Source organism: Danio aesculapii, chromosome 8, assembly GCF_903798145.1.
Source record: "Danio aesculapii chromosome 8, fDanAes4.1, whole genome shotgun sequence".
Classification (NCBI taxonomy): Eukaryota; Metazoa; Chordata; class Actinopteri; order Cypriniformes; family Danionidae; genus Danio; species Danio aesculapii.
In genome coordinates this window covers 27,039,780-27,067,156 of record NC_079442.1, presented here as the reverse complement: position 1 = coordinate 27,067,156, position 27,377 = coordinate 27,039,780, and the positions used below count along the sequence as shown (strand labels likewise).

The window sequence follows — 27,377 nt, the reverse complement described above, 5'->3', positions numbered from 1 at the left end:
ATCAAGGTTTGTTTTTTCAGCCTCCTCACTTAAACTGTCTGGCGGCTGGGTGACGGAAAAGAAACACAAAAAATAAATATGAGTATATATATATATATATATATATATATATATATAGGTGAGGCAGACACTGAAAACCTTAAGTCAGCACTTCTAATGAGAGTCCGCAAGGTTAGAAGCTAATGAAGGGTTAATTAGTCCTAATAGGCATCATTAATCATCACTATAGCTGTCACAGCAAGACCGCGTGGAAACGTTACGATTTATATTCAGTTTTTTATATTATTTCTGTAGCTAATAAGGGAGAAAATGTGTTTTTTTTAATTGATTTCATTCGACATACTCGTTTTATGTTTATTTTTCTTAAAGAAGATACTTTACTTACCAACAACGCATCAACAAGCGCGAAGCTTCTCATGAACAACAGCGCACTCGTGTGGCGGGATTGCGCTACTACTACTATACTACTAATACACACACACACCTTTTTTTTTGTCTTTGGCACACATAAAGACGCGCACACAGCACTCTTTCTCTTTCAAAAATAAAACTGAAGAGTAGTACATCTGCAACTGTATATTTTAATGTGTTAATCATTTACAGTCTGATGCAACAATCCACAGAGCAGGAAGTAATACAGTGTTCACGTCAACTTTGGCCTTTGACCTTTGACTTGTCCACAAAATGAAACGCTTTTCCCCATGTACAGAAATCTGAATATTTAATGTCAGAAACACACACACGCACACACAGAGCCTCTCTCACAATGACACACATATACACACACACATCCGCTGTCTCCCAGAAACTGAGAAGCGTCACGAAAGTATTGTAGAAAGATCAGATGAATGGAAATTGCTGTTCGAATGATTTTTAAATGACCCAAAACGTGACTTTTGAATGGAGTGTTAGCCTTAAACATGTACTCAAAAGAGTGTAAAGAGTTTCAAAATATACACACAAGGATGCTCTTCTAGTCTCCTCTATCAAAATGGACATTACACATGTAGGTCAGTTTTTATCACAAACCACCACAACACATTAGCTTATCGAGCCATAAATATACGATGAAACACCAGATAATCTCGCAGGACAGTTTTTAAAACATGGTCTTTCCATTGTAAAAAAACTAAACAAAACGCTCATCAAGACGTTTTAAGTCATGCAAAAATAACCATTTAGTACAACTTTTAGAAAACTGATATAAATACCACCAGGCGATAATCCACCAGCTCCACTCCAAACATTCTGACATCTGTTTAGAAAATGATTCAGAACTGATTATTCTTACAGTGACAGGTTTCCCTCATCCTGACACAGGAAACCCGAAATACCCACAAACGCCAGAAGATGGCGCCCCAAATCCACACAGCTCAGGGTGTCAACATTTAATCATCTTTTGCTGCGTCCCAATTCACATACTTATAAAACGCCCTAAGAGTATGTACGTTTTTGTGAAGGAAAAATATATACTTTTGAGTGTGTAACAGAAGAGTATGCAAGCTTTGGGACACACTACTTCCTCATTAACAGATGTGTTGTGTTGCTTACTTATGAGCCCTGTCAATCATCCACATTTCTGTCGTATTTCATTTCCTACCTTATTGGAGAAGCTGCAGCAGGTTAATCTCCCATTCGTGAGTCGTTCATGCAGAGAAATCTCCTCAGGTCTTTCAATAATTATGCATTCAGACGTTAATATCTAAACACGTCTTTATATACAATTAAGTCATACAAACATCTTTCCCGAAGCCTCTCTACTTGAGGGTTGGTCTCGCGCGTCCATCATGCTTGTAGTTTACTTACACTTTTCACCCGCGTTTTTAGTTCTAACCGAATTTACGTCCGACGCGCAATGTACTGTGGGTAATATCAGCGGTTAAAGTATGGATGGTTTTACAATAAATTTTTTTTTTTACCGGAAATAGTAAAACATTCAGGGTCATTTGGCATAGTGTTATCAACATACTACGATTTGGGACATACTAATTCTATTTTCAAATACTATTTAGGACGAATAGTATGTGAATTGGGACGCAGCACATATATTTCTTCTTTTTGTGGTGGTGGATATCGTTACCACAGCTAGAAACTATAACTATACAACTCTAACTATATTGTTTTCCCCTTGGATATTTTAGTTACTGTGGTAATAGTATGTAGTAATCACTCCCCTATTGCAGAAAGAAATTTGGCATCAAACGTTTGTAAACATGCATTTACTGACGAATTCAACACTGCTATGTGCAAAAGCCAGAAAGAGTCAATGAAAATAAATGGGTAGACTCTTCAAATGTGTAATATTAAATATTCATCTGAATTGTCAGAGCTAAGGACATTTTTTTCGTCTCGTTTTCAAAGATGGCCTCGAATCTGTTTTCTGATTTAACCCATTATGTACTAGCATACATAATAGACTGTCATGATACAGTACAGGATGCTGCAAGAACCCAGCAAGCACTTTTAGTTTTTAAAACATGTCTAATAGACGTCTAAACATAGTCATCTTGGCTAAAACACGGCTAAATTTGGGATGTCAGTAAAAAATCTAATAGATGTCAAAGAATAGGCCAAAACTAGACTAGTCATCAAATAAACATGATTAAATGACTACACATATAAAGTCTATCTAATCTGTCTATTTGACGACTAGTCTAATAGACATCTAAGAATAGCCCAGAACTAGATTTTCACTGACAGCTCAAGTTTAGCCTTGTTTTAGCCAAGCTGTCTACGTTTAGATGTCTATTAAACACAAAATTGTTTGCTGGGACTGCTTTTTTTGAGTGAATATATAGTTGAGCCGTATAAAAAGCAGGAAAGTCTGACTTACACAGACACACAAATATACAGAACTATTCTGCACGTTGATTTCCACAGGTTAGTTGTGAGTTTAGACCTAACAGCGTCTAAAAAGTGTTCATATTTGTCATAATGCCCCTGTTCATTAATGCTGTGTCCATCTCAGTCATATTCACAACTCACCAACTCTAATAATAATTTACATTTGTTATGTTGCAGACCCGCCAGAACTATAAAGCTCGCTGACCTCTTAATGCCTCCATGACATGTAAAAACACACACTTTAACATTCTTACAGCTACAACCTTACCCGATCACAATGTACAGTCTTCCTCCTTTGCCATTGTTCAAATAGTTGTTCGAAATGTTGTGTTTTAAGTCTTCAAGCAGTGAAAGAAGAGGCGTGCTGATGTTCATCTGGTGCTGGTGAGTCCGGAGTCTCTCCGCTCTCTATTTTGGGGCCAAAGTGAGAGAAGAATCTAATCTACTGAACGCACCTTGCACAAACACCCCAATGGAAACAGGTGTCTATGCTTGGACGTGTGTGTGAGCTTGTGTTTACCGATTGATGCAGCGCATGCACGTCTCATGTCTTCAGTATCCAATCAAAGCAATCTTCCAGCTACAATTCAAAAGGACTTACTTTAGAGTTCAGGACCTCTTGAGTTTGTATTAGTATTTAGATGAACTGGATGGAGTGTGGGGTAATAGATGCTGGCGGGATGGGGATTGGGGTCGTGAGGGCACTAGATTGAGTCTTCAGACTGGAGATGAGGGCAATAGAGTATATAGAGACTAATAGCAGGCAGTAGAGTGTCGTCACAGGGGTCGTAAGAAGCAGAACGGGTGATAAACAGTCACCGAATGAGATGTCATGTGAGAATCTGTCCACCTCCAGTGGTTATTTTGTGTTCTTTCTGTCTCTTAGTTTCATCCTCCGCTACTCTCCTGCGCTCCGCGGTGCTCTGGATGCAGGTTTGCCGTCGTGTGTTCGACGATTTCGGCCCTTCCTCATTTCCTTTAGGTGCTTCCACTTTTTGGAGTTCAGCGGATCATGAGCTGGCGCCTCGATGGCTGGATCTGGTGGGCTCTTCCCTGATAGGCTGTGCTTGCGCGACCACACTTGTTCGCAGATCTGGTCGACTGTGTTTAAGTTTGGATGATCCACCAACTGCATGAAGTCCCTGTACCACAGCTTTTGATTGGTGGACTGGCCATGACTGATGTGTGAGTGGGCAGGGCTGCGGGGGTTAACAGCAGAAGGGGCGGAGCCAGCCGAAGGCAAAATCTCCAGTGTGATGGCCAGGATAGTCTGAGTGAATCCGTGCTCCATGGAGTGGCATTGATACACACCAGCGTCTCTACGCACGGCTCGCCTCAGCAATAACCCTCGCTCGGTTTGCAGAACACGCTCATCTAGACGCACCTGTTAAACACAAACACACACACAATGAACGCATCAAGCTTCAGTAGCGATGGCACTGATAGCAGAGAGAAAATGAAAGTCATTAATTGAAACAAAGACACACATTTATCAGCTGTTATCAGTGCTGTCTGTATCCGTCTTTCTCATAATAAGCCCACATATCTGCCCTAGCCTGCCTCTCACCTCCTCCCGTGGGTTTTCCGGAAGCTTCTGATAGGTCCATGTAATCTGGGCCTGCAGTGATTTCGGGACACATTCCAGGAAGGAGCTGCTTCCATCCACAGCGTATAACCTCTTCTCCAGGACACGCTGCTTCTGATGGTCTGTGGGATCCACATGCAGAACAACGTTACATAATTTTACTCTTCATATCAGCAGTGTGTGCAACAGTTTACTAAATATACTGTATGAACTGCATAGACTCAGTCAAATGAGATTTTCTTTTGTTTTCCAGTACAAACAACTTAAACCAAGATATAAATACTTGAGTAAAAAGAGAAACCAAACTGCCTTTTGAAAAACTGACCAACACATACTTTGTGTACTTCGTGTTGAAGTATGTTTCTGGTTCAATGAAAATTATGCAGTCAAGTCTGAAAAGCTATTGGGTTTCAATTACATTTCTATTTCTGACAGAGATTCTGTGTTGTTTTAGGCAAAAAAAAAATGTTTTTTAAAATTCTGATATCTTTTTGATTTAAGACTTTGAAGATGTTTTAATGTAAAACAAAAAATTAAAGAGTACAAAACAAAACAAAGAAGATGCAGCAATTGTAAAAATAAGACAATAACTATTTGAATACACTGGCAGATAATGCTAAATAGGCAATATTTAAATCTTATACAAAATTTCATTATAATTGAGAAGTTAACTAAAATTGATTTAAATGATACAAGTCAAGATCCTTTCTAAAAGATTTACATTTAATCACGTAAATTCAATCATAACTGTTTTAAAGTTTGTCATTTTTATGAATAATAAAGTTTTTTAACATCATAACAGTATTTTTCTAATGCTTTTGTGCAAAATATTCATTCATTCATTCTTTTTCGGCTTAGTCCCTTTATTAATCAGGGGTCGCCACAGCGGAATGCACAAACCAACTTATCCAGCATATGTTTTACACAGCTGATGCCCTTCCAGCTGCAACCCAACACTGGGAAACACCCATACACATACTCATTCAAACACATACACTATGGCCAACTTAGTTTATTCAATTCATCTATAGCGCATGTCTTCGGACTTCACTTCTTGCTGTGTGGCGATCGTGCTAACCACTGTGCCACCGTGACGCCTTTTGTGCAAAACAATGATGCTTTTTTTTCATATGAATGTTTATTTCTTTAGAAAACAAAGCCAAAAAAAATGCATTTTAATGGATCAGAAATCTGTAACAAAGTAAAAGTCTTTACTCTCAGCTTTGATCATATTAATAAATCCTTGCTGAATACAAGTATTCAGAAAACAAAACAATCCAGAGATTTGAACAGTAATGTCTCCTTGCCTTGTTTTAATCTTACTGTCCCATAACTTTGAAAAAAACAGTGCATTATTCATGAGCACATTTGTAACACATCCATTAAAGGAATAATTAACCCTAAAATTAAAATCTTCCAACCTTCTGAAATTCTTTCTTCAGTTAAACACAAAAGAAGACGTTTTCTGACAACCATAGCAGGAAACCAAAATACTATTGTAGTCAGTTTCCAACATTCTTCAGAATATCTTCATTTGTGTTCATCAAAAGAAAGAAACTCAAGCAGGTTTGAATGACAGTATTTTTATTTTTGGGTTAACTGCCCTTTTATGAGTCACATTTATTTGCCATTGTGAATAAATACTGAAAACTGAGAAATGTCTCTCCCTTGAGGCTGTTGAAGGTACTGCAGTTTTACCTCCTGAGCAGAGGGCATTAGGATCCCCATTCCTCACATCCTGACGCCGGAACCTCCTACACGCATGAAAACACACACACACAAGCATATTAAAAAACTTAACACGTCATCAGGTTTGACTGTGAGACACAAGTGCGGTCTAACAGTCTGAGACTAATATTGGAAATGTCTCAGAATTTAAGACTCCAATGCTGCATGAGTGCATCTGTACCGTTTGGTGTTTGGCAGGTATCGTGTGCAGGTGTGTCCATCCCAGGCGCAGTATGGATCTCGAGCCAGACAGCACTCAGCACAGGCTTTACCGTACATACTGCAGCGGTGCAGCGGCACCTGGACAACACCTGTGTCTGAGCCAACATACAGCTGTTGCTGGATAGAGACAGAGGAAAAGCACCGCTTGATTTACTGATGTGCTGCTTTCATGTGCTCCTGTGATCTCGTTTAAAAATAGCTGACATTTCACCTCCTCTCAAAAAAGATGTATTCTTACCCGTTTGGAGGAAATCTGCATACTGATAATAGACGAAGAGTCCTGCAACATGAAGAGTACAATGCTAAGTTATTGCATTAGCAAAGACTATCACTCAAAATATTATTTTAATTTCAATAAAATAAATGTATTATATCTGAGTTTTTTATTTTATTTAAAAGGGTTCTAATAGTAAATTATTTTAAAATATTAAATAATATCCATGCAGTAGTTATAATCAATTTATGGTTTTATTTGATTACTTTTTCACCGTTTTATTGTTTTTTATGTATTTATTGTCAACGTTGTTAATAGTATATTGCTTTGTTTTGGAGTATGGACTTTACTAAAACTATGTTAAGCTGCTTTAATACAATCTACATTGTGAAAAGCGTGAAATAAATATACATGAATTGAATAGAATTGAATATGTCATTGTACTTTGCACTGTCTGTGGCCAGCACCTAAGCTTTTCACTCATCATAGCACCCATGCTGATGATGTGACAGTAAAAGTGATTTGATTTGATGTGTTAACCACATTTTTAGGGCTCGTCTTTGTAGCACACACGTCTAAAGTTTGAATTTTGGTCTTTTTTTAAGGAAAACACTTGACAGAATGGAAGAGGTGTAAGTTAAAAAGGGAAACAAAAAGCAAAAATAAACTAAAAGTTAGCTATGAATATTGTACAGACACAACTTCAAACTTGATGAGAAAATGTATATATTATATAATATATATTTTACAAAATATATTATCCTCTTAATCATAGTCTCTACTCAAGTTGTAAATAATAATCAGATTCACTTCATTTTATTGTGCCCTTTTAGTATAATTAAATGCTGAGTAATAATAATTAATTAAGTATGCTCTTGCTATAGGGTTAAGATTATGCTTTAGTCTAAGGATCTATATATTCATTCATTCATTCATTCATTCATTCATTCATTCATTTTCTTTTTGGCTTAGTCCCTTTATTAATCTGGGGTCACCACAGCAGAATGAACCGCCACCTTATCCAGCATATGTTTTATGCAGCAGATGCCCTTCCAGCTGCAACCCATCACTGGGAAACATCCATACACACTCATTCACACATACACACTATGGACAATTTAGCCTGCCCAATTCACCTATAGTGCATGTCTTTGGACATCACTTCTTGCTGTGATGCGATCGTGCTAAGCAATAATGATTAGAGTAATAATTTCATTTTAACGTACATACAATAAGAAAGCAAATTTACAATTTTAAGAACATATTTAACAGTTTAAACAGTTTAACGAATTGTCAATTTTTTTACATTTAATAAATGCAGCCTTAAACGGAATAATTTTTAATAAAAAAACATGAACAAAAAAACTGACCCCAAACTTTTAAACGGTAGTGTATATACATAATATATATGTATAATTTACTGTTATTACTACAAGAACACTATAAAAGTGTGACACAAATTCAATGTATATCTACATGAGTACTTCACTATATTGAGTTTTAGTTTAACTTTTTTTATCTTCATTTTTGCATTCACCTTAAAGACGTGCAGCTCCTCCAGCAGCAGCTCAGTGTTGCTCCAGGTTCCCTTGGGCACCGAGATCACCTTCAGCACAGAGCCCACATCTGCAGAAAAAAAACACAGAGAGACTTTAACCTGAGCCGTATTCAACAACTATTCCCTCAATCTTCAGTCAAAACTGTACCTGTGCCAATGAACATGACATCATAGTGTCCATCAGCTGCATTGACTCTGTCTACAGTAATCTGAGTGAAGGTGTATGGGATACCGGTGCGCAGGAACAGCGGTCGGCCACCCAGAGGAGTCACTGGATTAAACATTAGCGGATGGTGCCGTGCAAACTGGATTACGTTATCAGGAAAACCTTTGGTGGACTCGAAACTGCCGAAGGTCTTACTGGGACACTGAGGAAGAGGGAGAGACAGAGAGAGAGAGATACTATATCTGTAGAATCCGGAAACACAATCCACTCATGATATCACCAGGCTACACAGGTCAGCAAGTTCAAATGTTTAACCAGTTAATAATGAATCTAAATACACTTTTACTTTAACATTCAAACGGGTTGAAAAAGCACTGAGGATTTTGATGCTTTAGTGTGTTTGACTACCATTCACACAGGTTTTTTTTCTCCAAAATGAACCATTAATTTAAAATAATGCAATACATTTGTTAAAAGTGAAAGTAAAGACATATATAATCTTATAAAAGATTTTTATTTAAATAAATGCTGATATTTTTTAACTTTCATAAATCATTTTGCACACAAAAAGCAGCACAGCTAATGATTTTGTTTATTTTATTTATAATCATGTCCTGTTTTGTATTTAATTAGGACAGTAAGGTCTGACTTTGCTAAGACACAAGTCTTGTCACTTACATTATTAAATAATATAGAGTATAGAATATAAAGTCATGATGCAGTGGAAAATTAATTAATATTGTGTATGACTCCCATAAGCTTGGAGGACTGCATCCATACATCTCTGCAGTGACTTAAATAACTTATTAATAAAGTCTGGAATGGCAAAGAAAGGACTCCCAGAGTTCATCAAGATTCTTTGGATTCATCCTCAGTGCCTCCTCCTTCATCTTACCCCAGACATGCTCAATAATGTTTATATCTGGTGTCTGAGCTGGCCAATCCTGGAGCAACTTGACCTTCTTTGCTTTCAGGAACTTTGATGTGGAGGCTGAAGTATGAGAAGGAGCGCTATCCTGCTGGATATGAAAAATTTGCCCTCTCCTGTGGTTTGTAATGTAATGGGCAGCACAAATGTCTTGATACCTCAGGCTGTTGATGTTGCCATCCACTCTGCAGATCTCTTACAGGCCCCCATACTGAATGTTACCCCAAACCATGATTTGTCCTTCACCAAACAAATTTCTATGAGAATCTTGTGTCCATGCGGGTTCCAATAGGTCTCCTGCAGTATTTGTGATGATTGGGATGCCGTTTAACAGAGGATTCATCTGAAAAATTTACCTTCTGCCATTTTTCCAAATGATCAACTAGAAGTCAAGTTATTATTTGTAGCTCTTACAACTGGCATCGACAATAAGCCCTTTGTCAGGTAGTGTTCAGTATCTTAAAGGTTTTTGAAACTTTTTACAGGTGTGTATGTTGTGAGATGTAGGGCATCTGTTCATACCATGCCTGGTCGTGGGTACGGCACTTTACCCTGGAATGGAATCCACTGGTAATTGGGTCCCTCTTTATGGGCAAAAGGTCCTAAAAATGCTCTGCGAATGTCATTCATGGTATAGAGACACACTGCAGATCCTTGGAATACACTACTGTAAGACACAAAACACACACACAATGCGTTTACATGTTACAATACTGAGAGATAAAAATAAAAATCATAAAAATGCTGAATGCAAATATTTAGTCCTACTTTGGTCCTCACATAAACGCCCAGTTTATCTGAATTGACTTCACATTATCATGTTTATGTTTAAAATATGTCATAAAGTAAATTAAAATACTTCTAAACAATTATTTAATTCTTTAAGCCAAAGTAAAAAAAAAAAAGTGTCATCAAGTCATTTCTGTATGACACAAAAACTATTTGTATTGACATTTTTCAAACATTAAGATTTTTATATTTCATTCACAAAATAAAGAAGTCATGACATGAAGGTTAGTGAACCAATACGGAATTTAACGTTAAAAGCTTTTAAACCACACCCTTAGATGAACTCTGACCTGGAGGTGGTAAAGACGGTGTAGATAAGCGGGTTCTTTTTGTCACGGGTCTGCAGTAAGAAAACGTCCCCTGAGGACCCAGACAAAGGTCAGATTGTCAGTTGGATTGTCAGTTGTACAATATCAGCGTAATTTAACTCTAGTGTGTCTGTGCGTGTTTGTGCATCTTCTTACGGAGTTCATCAAAATGCGTTTCAGTGCCATCATTGCCTGGTACAGAACACACAAGACGAGCCTTTAGAAATGTTGTCCACTTGTTTACCAGACTGCGCTGTCCTCCCATATCATTCTGGTACAAAAAACCAACACAAATCAAACTGATGAACAAGCAATAGCCATTAGGCACTAATTAAACAATCCTGGTAAATCACTGGTAGCTAACCCTGCAGAGCTGACCAATCCGGGAATAGGTAACCTTTCCGAATCCCTGAGCTTCTACAGCAGTTTCCCTGAAGAAGAAGAAGACTTTATCGTCGTCAGGGTTATCGCTCTCGGGAACACCAAATGCTGCAATAAACTTGGGCTCTGAAACACACAGCAACATACACAGGGCTTATTGTCTTTATACAAAAACAGATAAACATCCAAATGAATGATTCAGTGACAAATAAGGGTGTGCAAGATAAAGAAAATAAAAATAAAAGTCACACACACACATACAGCTGAAGTCAGAATTATTAGCCCCCTTTGAATTTCTTTTCTTTTTTTTAAATATTTCCCAAATGATGTGTAACAGAGCAAGTAATGTCTGATAATATTATTTCTTCTGGAGAAAGTCTTATTTGTTTTATTTCGGCTAGAATAAAAGCAGTTATGAATTTTTAAAAAACACTTCAAGGTCAATATTAATAGCCCCTTTAAGCTAGATTTTTTTGTATAACCATCATTATACAATAACTTGCCTAATTACCCTAACCTGCCTGGTACTTAGCATTAATCTAGTTTAGCCTTTAAATGTCACTTTAAGATGTATAGAAGCATATCTAGTAAAATATTACTGTCATCAAGGTAAAGATAAAATAAGTCAGTTATTAGAAATGAGATATTAAAACTATTATGTTTAGAAATGTGTTGAGAAAAATCTTCTCTACGTTAAACATAAATTGAGAAAAAAATAATGAGGGGGCTATTAATTCAGGGGGGCTCATAATTCTGACTTCAACTCTCTCACTCTAATATATGATCCAAGCATTAATTAATGACTACTGCATCAGCAACAAATATATTTATGAACTGCAATTAATTAAATGTGTCATGAATGTATTGGTGTTGCAACATAATTTTAACTGTATACAATGAATACCATAGGCCATACCATGTATTTTAGCTTGTAGTTTGACTTTTATTTAGTGAATGTTTTGCAAAGAAATCATTATGAAATGACTTGTTGTATTATATATTATGTGTGCATAAATACATGCATATTAATGTACCCATATATAAAGTATTACCCTAACTTGTCAGAGCAATAATCTAGTGGTTAGCGCGCCGACACATGGTGCAGTAGCAATTCAGGGCGTCCCGAGTTCGAATCCTGACTCGAGGACATTTCCAAACCCTAATTTAAAATTCATATGTCATATGCATGCTTAATTTATCATTACCAATTTCCTTTTACTATTCCTACCATTCCAAAGTGGATACAGTATTGTTATATATACGTACATATTATTAACAAATGATAAATAATATAATAATAATTAATTATTAATGAATAATAACAAAATAAAATTATGTAATTTAGAATCAAGTCATTGTAACAGACATAAACAAACAGAAAAAGATACCCTTTCATGCACAAACGCACCATTGAGCCACCGAGAATCATGCTGTTCAGTTCGTATTGAGGGTTTTTGTCCCATACTGCGAAAGATTGTGAAGTCCCGTCCCATCAAATCAGTGGCCACGCCTGCATAAAGCTCATCACCTACATGATGACAGAGAGATCATTAGTGATTGGTCATAATGTATCAGGATTTCCACCAAGCAATTTTTTGTTTAGTCATCAAATAAACAATCTAGAAAGACTTGACGTCTAGTCATTGATTCCTGTCTATCAGACGACTAGTCTATTTTTGGCTATTATTTATTCGTCTATTAGATTCTCACTGATCAAATTCACTTTAGTTTTAGCCAAGATGTCTATGTTTGGTCTATTAGATGTCTTTTAAACACAAAAAATGCTTGCTGGATTGTTAACATGAAAAATAGAAAGATAAAGGGTGGCATCTTACCAATCAGAACAGAAGCTGATGTGTGGCGTGGGTCATACGGACTCTTTCCTTTTCCATCTTCTACGAGAGAGGGATCAATTCTAAACACATGATCCTGTGAAGCAAAAGCAAAATTTAGCATTGTATTTGGCCATTCACAAACAAAACAAGGTTAGAGTTCACACAAACTCAATCATATACAGTACATCCAAACACACAAATGTACCTCAATCTTCTGTCCCACCTCCACATAAGCACAGGTGGGGTGGAAAGCCCCTGTACCACAGGCATACAGGTGAGTTCGATTATAGTGGTGGAGCACTTTCACGTAGTTTACACAATCCGTCTGCAACACACACACATGCACAAATCAGTTTTATGAAGGACATAATTTAAATGCTTTCCCCAGTTCATCTGTCAGAGAAAGAGAGACTGTCACCATCTGGATTGACTATCAGTGACCAAACATACAGAAACAAAAACATACACACATATGAGTTATCTCTTAAGGGATCTCTTACAAGGCAAATCAGAAATTAAACATCATTATATTATGTATCCTTGACGACATGAGTGCTGACCTTTCCATGCATGCTGTGATCCCGGATCTATCTGTAATCTCTCGCACTTTCTCTTTGACGCATGACAACAAAGACACTTCCAATTGACACTTACACACAAGGACACCTATAGTCTCTCTGTTTCTCTTTTCCTTTGTGAATGTGCTCACTGGAGCGTGTCACATTTCCCAGAGAGCTGGGAATCACTACGACAACATGTGGGAGCGGGAACATCCGGATTCCAGGGTAGACAGAGAGGATGCAGGGATGAAGCCAAACAGAGGAATGTGGAACAGAAAAGACAACATGAGATGAGAAGAGATGGCATGGGAAGTAAAAAGGAAAGATTAGACGAAGAGATTATGAGTGAGAGATAACCAGAGAAGATCTGGGATGAGATTAGACAAGAGGACAGTAAGATGACATGTCAATGGTCAGCAAAAGTAGAAACTAGACGAGAACTTAAAGAGACAAGACAACATGAAATGTGAAGAACAACAATTAGACCACCAGAAATAATTCAAGAGGAGACAAGCAACAATTTTACCAAAAAGAACAAGAAAAAAGACAAGGTGGGACAAACATAGAAGAGGAGAGAATGGATAAAACTGGTGGAGACAAGATGAGAAGACCAAAGTTCAACTTTAAATGGACACGATGATAAAACTAAAGACAAGACCAGAGTAAGTCAAGTCAAGAAGAGACAACCAGAGACAAGATGTCTAAAGACAACAAGTAGCATGTCAAGATGACCATAAGTGAGACCAGATTAATCAAGTAGAAATGTTAAGATGCAAAGACAATATAAGAAAACCAAAGTTGAGATGCCTTGAGAAGAGAGTGGAAAAGAGACAACTTTAGATGGACACAATGAAATGATGAGACCAGAGTAAGTCTAGTCAAGAAAAGACAACCAGAGACAAGATGTCCAAAGACAACAAGAAAAGAAACCCGTCAAGACGGCCATGAGTGAGACCAGATTAATTAAGTCGAAATAATAAGACGCAAAGACAATATGAGAAGACCAAAGTTGAGATGCCTTGAGAAGAGTGGAAAAGAGACAACTTTAGATGGACAAGATGAAAAGATGAGAGCAGAGTAAGTCTAGTTAAGAAGAGAAGATGAGAGAAATGATAAAATGGTGGAGACAAGATGAGAAGACCAAAGTTGATATGCCTTGAGAAGAGAGGAGAAGAGACAACTTTAGATGGACACGGTGAAAAAACTAAAGAGGAGACCAGAGTAAGTAAAGTCAAGAAGAGACAACCAAAAGCAAGATGTCCAAAGACAACAAGAAAAGAAGCATGTCAAGATGACCATGAGTGAGACCAGATTAATTAAGTCGAAATAATAAGACACAAAGACAATATGAGAAGACCAAAGTTGAGATGCCTTGAGAAGAGTGGAAAAGAGACAACTTTAGATGGACATGATGAAAAGATGAGAGCAGAGTAAGTCTAGTCAAGAAGAGAGAGGAGAGAAAGGATAAAACTGGTGGAGACAGAGTTTGGAGAAGAGTTGAGATGAGATGAAACATCCAGAGAAAAGAAGAGAAAAAAGGAGGGTCTTTTTCTGAGGGTCTCTTCAGTTTCAGTAGCAGATGTTGTTTGGACTGGGATTATGCCTCACTCCATCTTTTCTCTCTGACTAACCGTGGGCTTTCACCAGCAGTTTGAACCCTGAACTGAACATCTGTTTAAATGTGCTCAAGAAACACACACACTCAACTTCAAACATTAGACACTTCTCCTTTAAATTTCTGTGGACAATGTGACACTGATCCCCTGTCCCATAAAAGACCATCCTTATGAGTTTCAGATCAAAATTATTTGAATCAATCTTCCCTTAGTATGCATTGCACAAGTCGATGTTATATTTTGGCCCTGAATGCAGTAGATATATAATCTGCAATTCACCCACCATATTTGACTTACCATCACAGTGCATTCTGGGAGGATACCATTACCTCCCCAAAAAGGTATCTTAAGCTATATTTTGGCAAATGTATACTTCTATTTGACAGAATTTGTTACTGTCGAGGCAAGAGCTATATAACTAACCTATATTCATTTGATCTAATATGGGGCACAAACAGATGGCAAAAGCGTCAGTCTTAACATCATTGTTAATTAACCCACCTCCCATGCTTGTATTGCCAGTTCAAATCCCACTTAGAGAGGGTCAAGTACAACCAGAAGTGTGATGACCCGGATGGGACTGAGGTTTATAGGGATGAGTAAATGGAGCTACTAAAAGCTGTGTGAGTAAACCTCACTCCCCTCTTCTAAAGAAACACATTAAAGGCTGCAGTCTTGTCGCCGCCAATAGTCTAGTGGTTAAGTGCACCAACATATAGCAATGAGGTGCTCATGTTGACCTGAGTCTGATTCCCACCTTGAGGTCCTTTGCCGATTCTTCCCCTCTCTCTCTCTCTGCTCCCAATGTTTTCCTGTCTGTAATCTGTACTGTCCTATCCTAATAAAGGTAATCCTTCCAACTGGTGATGTTTTCTAAACCAATTTCGAGAGGATCTTATGATTGACCACGGCTGGTATCACATTAACAATCACATGACCAACCAAGTAGATGAATTCAAATGCACATAAATAGTCTGCTCTCCTTACCTCATCTTCGTTTTTTGAAAAATCCCCCCCATCCACCCCGACTCCTTCCCATTTTTCAATAGCTAAATAACAGGGGAGTTCTCAAGATATACCTGAGCCCAGACTCCTCCAAGCTCAGGGTTCTCTCCTGGGACAGTATGCCAAACACGCATTTACATCAGCTAAGTGTGAACTCTTGAAAGCCAGTTTGAATCCAGCTCAGACTTGGTCTTATCAAGTAGAACCAGAAGGTGCTCACAGGTGCGCAACAGATGAGCACTAGAAAGAGATTAATGTTAAACATTTGCAGTTTTTCTGTCTAGAAGTTATGATTAATAATGTGCCTCAGTACTTATTTAAAGATCTTTTTCAGATTTTATTATTAACATTTTGCTCAGTAAAACAATAATTTTAAAAATATTTGAAAAACAGAGAAAAATTATCTTTGCCATGATGACAGTAAATAATATATCACTAGATATTTTTCAAGACACTTCTATACAGCTTAAAGTGACATTTAAAGGCTTAACTTGTTTAATTAGGTTAACTAGGCAGTTTAGGATAATTAGGCAAGTTATTGTATAACGATGGTTTGTTCTGTAGACTATCGAAAAAAATATGAGGGGCTAATAATACCGACCTTAAAATGTTTTTTAAAAAATGAAAAACTGTTTTTATATTTAAATCGAAATAAAACAAATAAGACTTTCTCCAGAGGAAAAAAACATTATCAGACATACTGTGAAAAAATATATATAAACAAATAAACAACAGTGAAACTGCAAATATTACGTTTGTATCCATTTGCCCTATATGCCAGCACTAGCTGTCAAATAAGATAATTTTTTTTGACTGCAACCTTTGGTGGAGTACCAAATCCTCTCCATTGTAAGATGGTACATAAGATCCCTATTCCAATGATTAAAAGTTGAAAAAAAATTGTCCTTCCATTTGAGCAATATAAGACGATTAATAGTTGGTGAAAATTTAGCAAATTTAGCTTTTGTCAAATGTAGGCGATGGACCACTTTAAACTGAATAATTGTATGTCAAAAACAAATTGAAGTTGAGTGAATCTCATTTTTACTATGTCTTGCCAAATTTCCTCTGAAAGAATCAACTCAAGTTCACTTTCCCATTGTTGTTTCGACTTTGTTACTGAAGTTAGATTTTGTGAGGAGATAAGAGTAAATCACACCTATATATTTTTAAAGATCTTTTAATCCCCTCACACATGCAATCATCAACATGGACATCTACTGTTTTTTTGCTTCTTCAGTAATTCTTTATTGTTCTTGTTCTGCCTGTTTAGAGGGCTTTTACATTGGGTAGTTTTAGGAACACAATTACAGACAAACTATCCACCAGGCTTGATCTCCAGGAAGTAAAATCCCCCTGGATGATTTTCCGGGTTGTTCAGTGTTGCCACCTTGTGGACTAAGTACTATAAATCAAATATCAATTCAAAGCACGTGCGTACATTATACACACAGTTAGAAAAATCAGGCTACATATACTGATCATGAAATATTCACCATATGCGCTGTACTTTACACTCTCAGAAATAAAGGTACACGAGCTGTCACTAGGGTGGTACCTTTTCAAAAAGTACAAATTTGTACCTAAAAGGTCCATATTAAATACCTCAACGCTACACATTAGTACCTAAAAAGTATGTAAGTGTTCCTCTTAAAATTTGTAGGTACTAATAAATAATTTTGAGGTACCAATATGGACCCTTTAAGTACAAATGAGTATCTTTTGAAAAGGTACCACCCCAGTGACAGCTCATGTACCTTTATTTTTGGAAGTGTACCTGAGCCATAAAAAACAAAGCATACTTTTGGCTTTAGTTGGCAGCATAATCATTCTAGAATAAAATGGGTGAGTATGTGTTTTGTAACCTCTCTGCTACCTCTGCAGAAAGATGTGATTGACATGTGCCCTCCTGCCATGCTTAAACCCTGCACACAGACACACACATACAGGGGCTTGTGGAGAACAAAGACCTCTCTTTGAGCTTAACGCACCCTGTGAAGAGTGAGTGTGTATGTGTGTGTTGTATGGTGGGGGTGGCGGAATAGAATCATCGAAGACCAATTAAGTTGCTGACAAACTGTGTTTATACAGGAAGGGGTCTCTGCCTTTCTCTCTACCTCTCATACACACACACACACACACACTAAGACTTCTGTTTCGAGAGCTTAACAGCCCTCAATAAGGAAAGGACGTGCTATGAGTGTGTGTGAGCATGCGTATATATGTGTGTGTGTGTGTGTGTGTGTGTGTGCTGATGGGCTCTTTGAAGTGAGCCCACGAGAAAAGAAAAAAAAAGACAGAAAGAAAGACAGAGAAAGAAAGAGACAGAGCGCAGAACAAAAGAAAAAGAGCTTTAAAATGAACAATGTGTCTCAGGAGGAATAAGCTGTATATGTGTGTCAATTTCCTGCTGATACACGTGCAGTGAACTTTCAACTTTGACCTTTTATTAGCCTGATCACTGTGTGATTCTCCACAACTATCCTAAATCGCCTTTAAAAATAAAGCACAGATTTTTAAAAACATTATAATTTTAGATTTAACTCCTTAAATGATTATAACAGATACTCTTCCTCTCCACTATGCTGTTCACACATAAACTGAAGTGGGATCAGTTCACTGAATTTAATCTGATAAGATTCAGTTAGCATGATTCATGCTGATGATGTTGATCAGAATCAAAAAAATCAGACTTAGGGTGCTTTCACACCTGTAGATCGATTGTTTTGTTCCGAAACAGGCATTAAAATTGTTCCAATGTTTATTTTTGTTCTCAGTGCGGTTTGCTTTTACATGGCAAAGTTTCTAAACAGACCAGAATAGTTAAAACAAGTCATGTGTGAGTAAACTCTCCTCGCATTGGTCAGTTTCAGGGTTTATTTTTCAGAGTTCCACGGATTCCGCTCAGCTGTCATGTTGTTATTTTAATTTATGGTGATAAGCAATAAGACATTATAAGTGAAAAGGTGCACTTTAATTTTGACACCCACAGACATCTTCACCAGATAGTTATAAATCAGAGTGGTGAGACTTTCTCATGCATAGCCTCATTTCAGTTGTCAAGTTTTCTAAAAATCGATCTATTGAATCAATCAATCAGTTAATAAACCTTTGCATTTGCATTATAGGTGAGATAGAAATAAAAGATGAACCGAGACTCTTTTTTTTTAGGTGTCAGTGCAGAAAGGAACAAAACAATGTGCCTAATACAAAATATTATAAGATTAAAATATGGAAAAATGATCAGATGGTCATTTTGGTCAATTTTCCTAACAGTTAAACAGCTCTCGTTGACATTTTGGCATGCTTTCATTTTCGTATTCGACATGAAACACACATTCACCGGAAGGAATGGCATCCCACCATACATATAATTCTCTCTTCATGTAGCCGTATATATGGCTATTACACAACCATAATACACTGTGACATAGTCTGGTTCGTTAGTTTGTTTTGCTTTCTCACTACAATCGATCCGCTCCAGAGTTTGTTTGAATTGAGCTGAGACCACCTCATTCAGGTGATCTCAGACCAATTGATTTGGCACAGATCTGAGCGCGATTGCGGGTTTCATATATGCCAAACGAACTGCGCTGGGCAAACGAGACAGGTTCCAAAACAAAAGTCTAGGTGTGAAAGAACCCTAAAAGATTCATTCACAAATACAACTGATTTGGTTCTCTAACTTCTCTGACACATACTTCTGTGATTCATACACAGTGACTCTCAAGAGTACACACATAAGGACCACATTAAATGTTATTTTCAAAGCAGCTTTTGGCAAAAAGAATATATACAGGCAAAACAAAATTAATTTGTGGGTCCTGACAATACACTGTGGTGTATTCATGACAGATATTGACGACAATTTGGAGCCTTGTGTCACATACTGTAATTAAGGACAATGGATTAAATGAAATTACATTCTAAATAATGTTATGTTTCTAGCAGAGATCGAGTTGCTTCAAATAGGGTGACCGTTTTCTATTTAATAGGTTAAGTAAAATAAAATACCTGCTAAAAGAATAACCATTTCACTTTTACGCTACTCAGGAAACCACTGTGCACACTAGCAGGTAAAAGCTGCTGCTCCCTCTCTCGTCTGTTATGAAGTGCTGAGGGATTGAGACGCACTGGCTAATGTTTGCATATGTACATAACCGACCAATGGTGGTGTGCAACAAGGCGTGGCCAAAAGAGAAATGTAAATGTTGTGCAAAAATCCAAATAATTAATGAAGATTGTAAAAAGCAAAGGTAGAATCCCAGACTTTTAGGAGATTTCTAAATCGAAATGCATTTTTCCCAAAATGAAGACATGTCTGGAATAAAAGAGGCCGTATGATCACACTACATCACCAGACCTCACTGCATTGTCAAGAGCCATAGATCCTAATTTGGTTGTGCTGTAAGTGCTTTTTCAACTCACACAGTGCTAATAGCCTTTCATTTAATAAATAATCAGTGTTTCATCTAAAAAAATTTAGATGATGATGATGATTTAACTGAGGGAAGAAAATGACCTGCACCTTGGATGAGCTGAGGATGAGTAAATTAACATGTGAATTTTTGGGCTGAACTTTAACAGATGTGGTCACTTTGAACTGTGCTTGTATGACAGAGACCGTAAGACATAAGAGGTAGAACATAAAGCACTGAAAGACAGAGACTGAGATAAAGGGAATATAGTCAAATGAAAACAATACTGAATATGAAATCAGGAGATCAGACTGAGGGACAGAACAAAGGAGAAAGTGAAAGGTCAGGGGGAGAGTCTTAGGGAAAATCTTAAGTCTTATTCATGGAGGTCTGGTTTGTCCCTGCCGTCCTGTACACACCTACATGTAATGAGGGTCAACTCACAGGTCAGCGCACTGAACAAAGTATGTGTCTCTCTGTGTGTGTGTGTGACAGATCTTATTGTCAGCTGACTTCAGTCTGTTACCCACCGCAGAATGAACCCAAACACACACACACACACGCACACACACATTTTGAAGTTGCACAATCTTGCACACCCTTTAAAATAAAGACAGAGTGTCCAAGAAACATCCCACACATATCCGCTTAACACACCAGATAAAACATACACAATACAACTTACAATAACTATGACCCTTTGTTGTGTCACAACACACAATTATTAAATTATTATTATTAAACTGTAAAATAGTAAACAACACTTACAATAAGTTTGATATATAATGTTCTGTACAAATTCCCCAAATATATTTGAAGAGGACAGATGCAAAAGCCATTGAAATTCTTTTCGTAAATGATCATTTTTCTAAGGCTTTCTAAGTCTTTTTAAGTGAATTTAGGCTAAATGAGAAAAACTTAGTATAAACAATTGAATATTGAAGGGTCATTAAGACATGCTAATCTTTATAACAAAAAGTCTGTAATGCTTAACAAGGTTGCACTTATCAGACAATTATCTGATACTGTAATAACTGTATATATTTGTTTTATATTTTAAGATATTTTAAAATGAGTTATATTCATGTGATGGAAAAGCAGGATTTCAGCATTATTACTCCAGTCTTTAGTGTCACATGATTCTTTATGACATTTTGGGCACTATTTAAATATAAATATGACAATATAGTAATAATTTAGTATAGTGATATACCCAAAAAAAATCTACCAACATATGTAAAAAAAAAAAAAAAAAAAAAAAAAAAAATATATATATATATATATATATATATATATATATATATATATATATATATATATATATATATATATATATATATATATATATATATCGAAGCTGATATTTAGCCACACCATGTTGGTGTTTCGTAATATTTAATTTTTATGAGGTGGGTCGTTAGCCCAATGCTCAACCCCCAACCTGGAGGACCAGGACATACACTACAGACAATTTAGCTTACCCTTTTCACCTATAGTGCAGTCTTTGGACTGTGGGGGAAACCGGAGCACCCGGAGGAAACCCACTGACCCAGCCTGGACTCAAACCAGTGACCTTCTTGCTGTGAGGTGACAGCGCTACCCACTGCGCCACCATATTGTGATATGAATACAGTTTTAAAAGACGGTTTGAATAGAACTATGTGACGGTTTTCTGGGGAGTCAAACAGTTTTCAGGTACAGCAATTGAGTAATCACAATGCAAAAAATGTTCTTCCATACTTAGTTTTGTCTTGTTTCTAGCCCAAATATCTACAAATTCTTACATCAAGTAAAAATACTGTTTCGTTTTCAACTTCAGTAGAACTAAGTCAAAATTAAGAGTTTTTCCTTAAAACAAGCAAAATGATCTGCCAGCGAGGCAAGTAAATGAATCTTGTTTTCGCTTTGAAATGTAGATATTTGGACTAGAAACAAGACAGTTGCCCTATTTTTTGTAATATAAATACAGTAAATAAATACAATTCTGTGGCTCCTGGTCAACTATAATTCAGACTCAACATTGCAGATCCTGCGATGTAACTATTATAGATGTGCATATTGCAATATCAATGCTGAAACTATATTTTGTGCAGCACTTAAGCACATACAAATTTTTTTTAATTAACACTTTATAATATTACCATTAATAATTAAAATAATCATGAAAACTTTATACTGTAATTAGTTTTATTACATCACATAAAATCATTTCCGCATATATTCATGAAAAACAAATCTTTTAAAGAACATTTAGTATCTAAGTTCATTGCACCCTGGATTCCTGACAGATAACTTTGGCTCAACACTGGTTTGCATCTGTAAATGATGGAGCCGATTGGGAGAGCTGCTTGTGATAACAGTGCTAATTGCCCGAGTGTGTGTTTGTGTGTAAACAGCTCATAGAAGAGATGGTCCTGATAAGTGTGTAAACCAGGGCATGTTGGTGACCACAAGATCTGATTATTGCAGACACTTACATTGATGTCTTTCCCGGCCCAGTTGCACTCTTCTCTCCAGTCGACAGGCGCTGGCCAGTAAATCTGAGAAAGACAGAAGAGTTCAGAGGTGAGCAGAAATTTTGGACACTGCAGGGTTAGACGTGTTCACTAGCTTGAGGGACATTCTCTCATGCACACACATCCGGACACATCCAGCCTTAAACCACACCTGTGTGTGTCTAGAGCCAGAACGCAGTGACCGACAACTCTCACTCGTCATTCCTTCTCTTTCCTTCCTGAAGAAATAAAAATCCATCATTCTGTCATCGGCATGTTGGCCTGAACCACCGTTAATCATCTGGCGTGACTTTAAAGGCTGATTAACTTTACACATGATAAATGCTGAAGCTTTCTCACTGTTTCTCTCGCAAAAGCAGATGCAATCTAACCCCATGAAATTGGTTCAAAAATGGGTTATAAAACATCTAATTGTGTGATCATTTCACTTGTTAATAGTTTAAACCAGGGAAAGTTTGGCTATGTGCTATTTCATTAAAATACAGTAAACGTATAATGCATAAAAATAATATTAGAGGGATTAAAGGAGGGACATAAACAGGCGTTGCATTCACACACAAATAAAGAATTACACTTCTTACTACAGTTTTCTGTTTCAATTATGTTAATATTTTGTATTTATAAGTAGTACACACCCTACATTTATTAATATTTTTTGGAATAATTGTAGGATAAATCAAATAAAATTTTAAATAAAATGTTTAGTGAATATATATTTCAAGATTATATATGATGGGTAGTAAGTAAAGTACAAAAAAGTCAGTGTGCAATATACACATGTACAATATAATGTACAACATTTTCACATGATAAGCATTGCAACAACAGATATTATGTACAGTATTTTTTTAAATTAAAATTACATTTTTGGAATAATTTTAATAAATTAAAAACAATTATTACGATGTTTAAAGAGCCCCTATTATGGGCTTTTGAAAATGACCTTCCATGCAGTGTGTAACAGCTCTAAGTAAAGTGAAATAAGGCTTAAATCTGAAAGTGCACAGTGTATAAAACTATTGATTCATATATAAAAGAGTCAATCATAGTAGTTCGAATGAATCATCGCAGTAAGTCTTTAGCCGTGTCGACGTGACGTTGATACGGAACTCTAGCCCCGCCTATTTGCTGCGTGCACAAAACCTGGGAAATTTTAACCCCCTGGCCCCGCCCACAAACACTGTAGCAGATCTCGGTTGAATCAAATCGCGTAGATGCTATGCTCTGAATTGTGAAATGCTATGCTCTGAAGGGAAAGTTAGTGTTATTTTCTCTACCCAAAAATGAGGCTGTGAAGAGTCAAGTTCATTTTTGCAAAAATACCTCAGCCTTGTGCTGTGTTCCTGTCATTTTTCTGACTAGTGCTTCAGCAATCTACATGCTTACAACGGGGGATTCGTCAGCCGTTTGTTAAAGGCTGGATCAGAAAAGACTATTGATGTCTGACTTTGTGAGAGCTTAACAGGAACTTTACAGTACAGTTCATGGATCAGTTTCTTCCTCCATTTCACAAGTGTAAGTAAGTGTGATTAAAATGGTTGCGTATTTCTTTTCTCTAGCTTGCAATTTATGTATTTAATTGTGTTTTGTTACTTGTAACCACTTGTACTGTATCTGGTTAACTGTTTATATTCTTATATCGTGTCTAAAACCACATTGAAAACGTGACGCGTGGCACTTTATTTACGGATTTAAATGCATTTGTGGTTTCAAAATAGTTTAGCTTTTGCCACTGTGTGGAATAACACTGAATGTGTGTCACTGTTTTTACTTATGGTTAAGAATAAAGCAGTATGCTGGTGTTAATCTGCATTGCTTTAATGCACACCTGCATTGGGTTCACACATACTCTGCACTCTGACTACTTGTTGATAAGCCGTGGTGGGCATTTCGCTCTGTTTCACGTTGAACCCAGTCGAGCAATCACAACAGACTGGGTCATCAGACAAATCAGCGCAGATTAGCATTGCACTAAGGAGGGGTTTGGGAACAAATGAATCACTGAACGAATCATATGGGAGCCGTTGTGATAATTAGGTAAAAATAAATGCATATTATAAGACAATGATAGAGTTTTTTGACCTTACATGCATATCAGCCTGTTATTGGAGACGCCCAAAACCAAAATATGACTTTTTATAATGCATAATAGGGGCTCTTTAACGAATGTACATTTCAGGATTATATATATGATGTGTGGTAGTAAAGCACAAAAAAAGTTACATGTACAATATAATTTACAATATTTTGTTATAGTTATTATATATAGCTATTATATACTATATTTTTGTAGTATAAAATATTTGATTATATTGGTAGAATATTTTTGTATATGAAATATATATAATTTACATATCAATATCTATTATATTATGCTTCCGTACTAATCTTAATAGTATATACATTTATATATATATATATATATAAAAAAAGTTTATGCCATATATACTGTACATGTATATTGTAGGACGTTTATAATAACTAGTAGCTAGTCAGCCAATCTTAAAAAGAAAGTGGCAGAACTTCTTGCTGAATCGTCCCCAGGTGCTTATCCTGTATACGAATGAGTTATGAGTGACAGGGTTACACCTTTGTTTAAAACTTAATTAGACGATGACAGACAAACTGAAGAGAAGATGCTTCCTTTCACTCTTACATAATGGATGAAGGAAATGAAGAGGTAGAGAGTAAGAAGTGCACTGTACCTTCTGTTCCTGTTTGCTGATGTTGTCGAGACTGAGAGATAGCAGAAAGTTCCGAGCTCCGACAAACAGTCGCCCCCTCTCCTCGTCCAATAGCAGAGCCCCAAAAGAACATGAGCGCTCCAAGTCAAACCGCTTAACGCCATTAAACTGCTGAAGATCTACAGAATGTGCAGAAAAACAAAGCGTTAAAAACAGACATTTCAAAAGGGCTTTATTTAGCACTTTTATAGGCCCCAATGACATCCACAATGAAAAAAACATGGATTGAATCACAGAATCCAGCATTAAAAAAAGAATTAGATATTGTGGAATTTCAGAGAATTTGGCAAATTTTAGATGAATGATTCATCAGAAGTAGTAGCAGTAATAGTTGTGTTGTACACAACTAATCAAATCACAATATGGATTATTGACTAATATCAAACCAAACAAGTGTATTTAAATATGAGATCTGCATGTTCTTCATGTCATTGTGAATAATTAATTCATAGTAATATAGTAAAATTGCTATAAAATTACTGTAACAACATTACCACTAAATATTTGCACACAGCAGAATTTTGGAATTTTTAAAAAGGGCCTGTTCACACATGACTTCTTCACTGCAACTTACCGGTAATTTTCCAGAAAGTCTGTATGTGTGAAAGGGGCAAGTGAATTAGGCATGGGCCGGTATAAGATTCTTACGGTATAATAAGCTTGGATAAAAATATCACGGTGTCACAGTTTTGTGATTACTGCTCTAAAATATGTTCTTTTTAAATGTCTGGGTAAAAAACAACAACAACACATTAAATTTGAGAAACATTTACAATATTTTGGAGCAGTAAACATGTCAGCCTAAATAATTCAAATGAATCATTGACTTCTGCTGTCTTCATTAGTTTTAAAAACACAGATTTTTTTACAATTTAAAACTGCATTTTTGGAGATCTTTTCTGCTGGAGATACAGTTGTGTTAAAAAACAAACAAACAAACCAAAAAAAGCATGAATAAAAATCTTATAAACCATAGAGATGGTTTAACAAAAAAATTTGTTGGTATTTCGTGGTATACCTTGAAAATTGTTATCATCCCATGCCTAAAATGAACGATGTATTTTGGTTTGGCACAGTGTTTATGATGTTGTCGGCCAATCCTATCTCATAAACACAAAACTTTACTTCCAGAACCAATCAAAGAGTCACTTCATCTGCATTTTGTCATTTTTTGTGAGAAAAGGTATCATCAAGTAATGGAACTTTCACTCACTTTTCTGCTTTACCAGGACTACTACCAATTTAGTTTATCCAATTATACTGCTTGTCTTTGGTGTGTTACGGAAACTGGAGCACCCAGAGAAAACCCTCAAGAACACGGGCAGAACATGCAGGTAATTTTGCAAACCACTAAGTCACTGTGCTGTCCTATCATGTAAAAGCATGGTAAGCATTTTCAGATCAACAGCAGAATAAAATTGTAGTTAAATCTGAAGAAAATGTAAAACAGGCTTTTTTGATTAAATCTTCATAAATAGTAGATAACTGTGGACAAAAGTGGACATGAATTTTGATTACTAAAATGTATTTGACCAATTAATTAACGTCCAGAAAATAAAAAAAGGAAAACTATTGAATCCAAAAAATTGATTATGCGAAAAATTAATAATAATTCAGAAAAAATAAAACTGAGACTGAGAATGAAATAACAGCAGTTTGCAAAGCACACTACCTTTATAAGACAGTTTCATCCGGGGTGAGGATTGTGAGCTTCCACTCAATGAAGCGCTGATGCCGATCAGCCCAAACAGGACCAGTGTGCAGCACATCATCATCATCATCATCTTCTGAGGAGGAGGAGGAGAACCAAAACTTCTTTAAGTTAAAAAGCGCAGACAGCTGCCACACAGATGGTGGAGTGGGATGCTGGTTGTCGTGGCAGCTGTTGCCGTGACGGCTCGCAGTTGTCCTGCTTGGTGTTACAGTGATGCTGTAGATGTGGAGTTTCCTCTTTACTCTG

At 36.6% G+C, this 27,377-nt stretch overlaps 1 protein-coding gene across 1 annotated transcript; it reads right to left on the bottom strand.

The window, feature by feature from the left end:
• Positions 1-560: 560 nt before the first annotated feature.
• Positions 561-27,377, bottom strand: sema3b (sema domain, immunoglobulin domain (Ig), short basic domain, secreted, (semaphorin) 3B). The gene is made up of 17 exons (XM_056463521.1): positions 27,090-27,377; positions 25,379-25,536; positions 22,635-22,697; positions 12,764-12,883; positions 12,559-12,652; positions 12,132-12,251; positions 10,707-10,849; positions 10,499-10,613; positions 10,325-10,394; positions 9,768-9,912; positions 8,300-8,519; positions 8,131-8,219; positions 6,618-6,659; positions 6,339-6,496; positions 6,128-6,183; positions 4,412-4,551; positions 561-4,228 (listed from the first exon to the last, which is right to left on the bottom strand). The coding sequence occupies exons 1-17, from the start codon at positions 27,199-27,201 to the stop codon at positions 3,743-3,745; spliced, it is 2,331 nt and encodes a 776-aa protein (XP_056319496.1). The 5' UTR covers positions 27,202-27,377; the 3' UTR covers positions 561-3,742.

Coding starts and splice junctions, on each gene's coding strand:
- sema3b (XM_056463521.1), bottom strand. CDS start 27,201: ATGATGATGATGATGATGTGCTGCACACTGGTCCTGTTTGGGCTGATC. Junction 9,913..10,324: donor ACCGTCTTTACCACCTCCAG/GTCAGAGTTCAT, acceptor TGTGTCTTACAG/TAGTGTATTCCAAGGATCTG. Junction 6,660..8,130: donor AGGAGCTGCACGTCTTTAAG/GTGAATGCAAAA, acceptor TTCATGTTGCAG/GACTCTTCGTCTATTATCAG.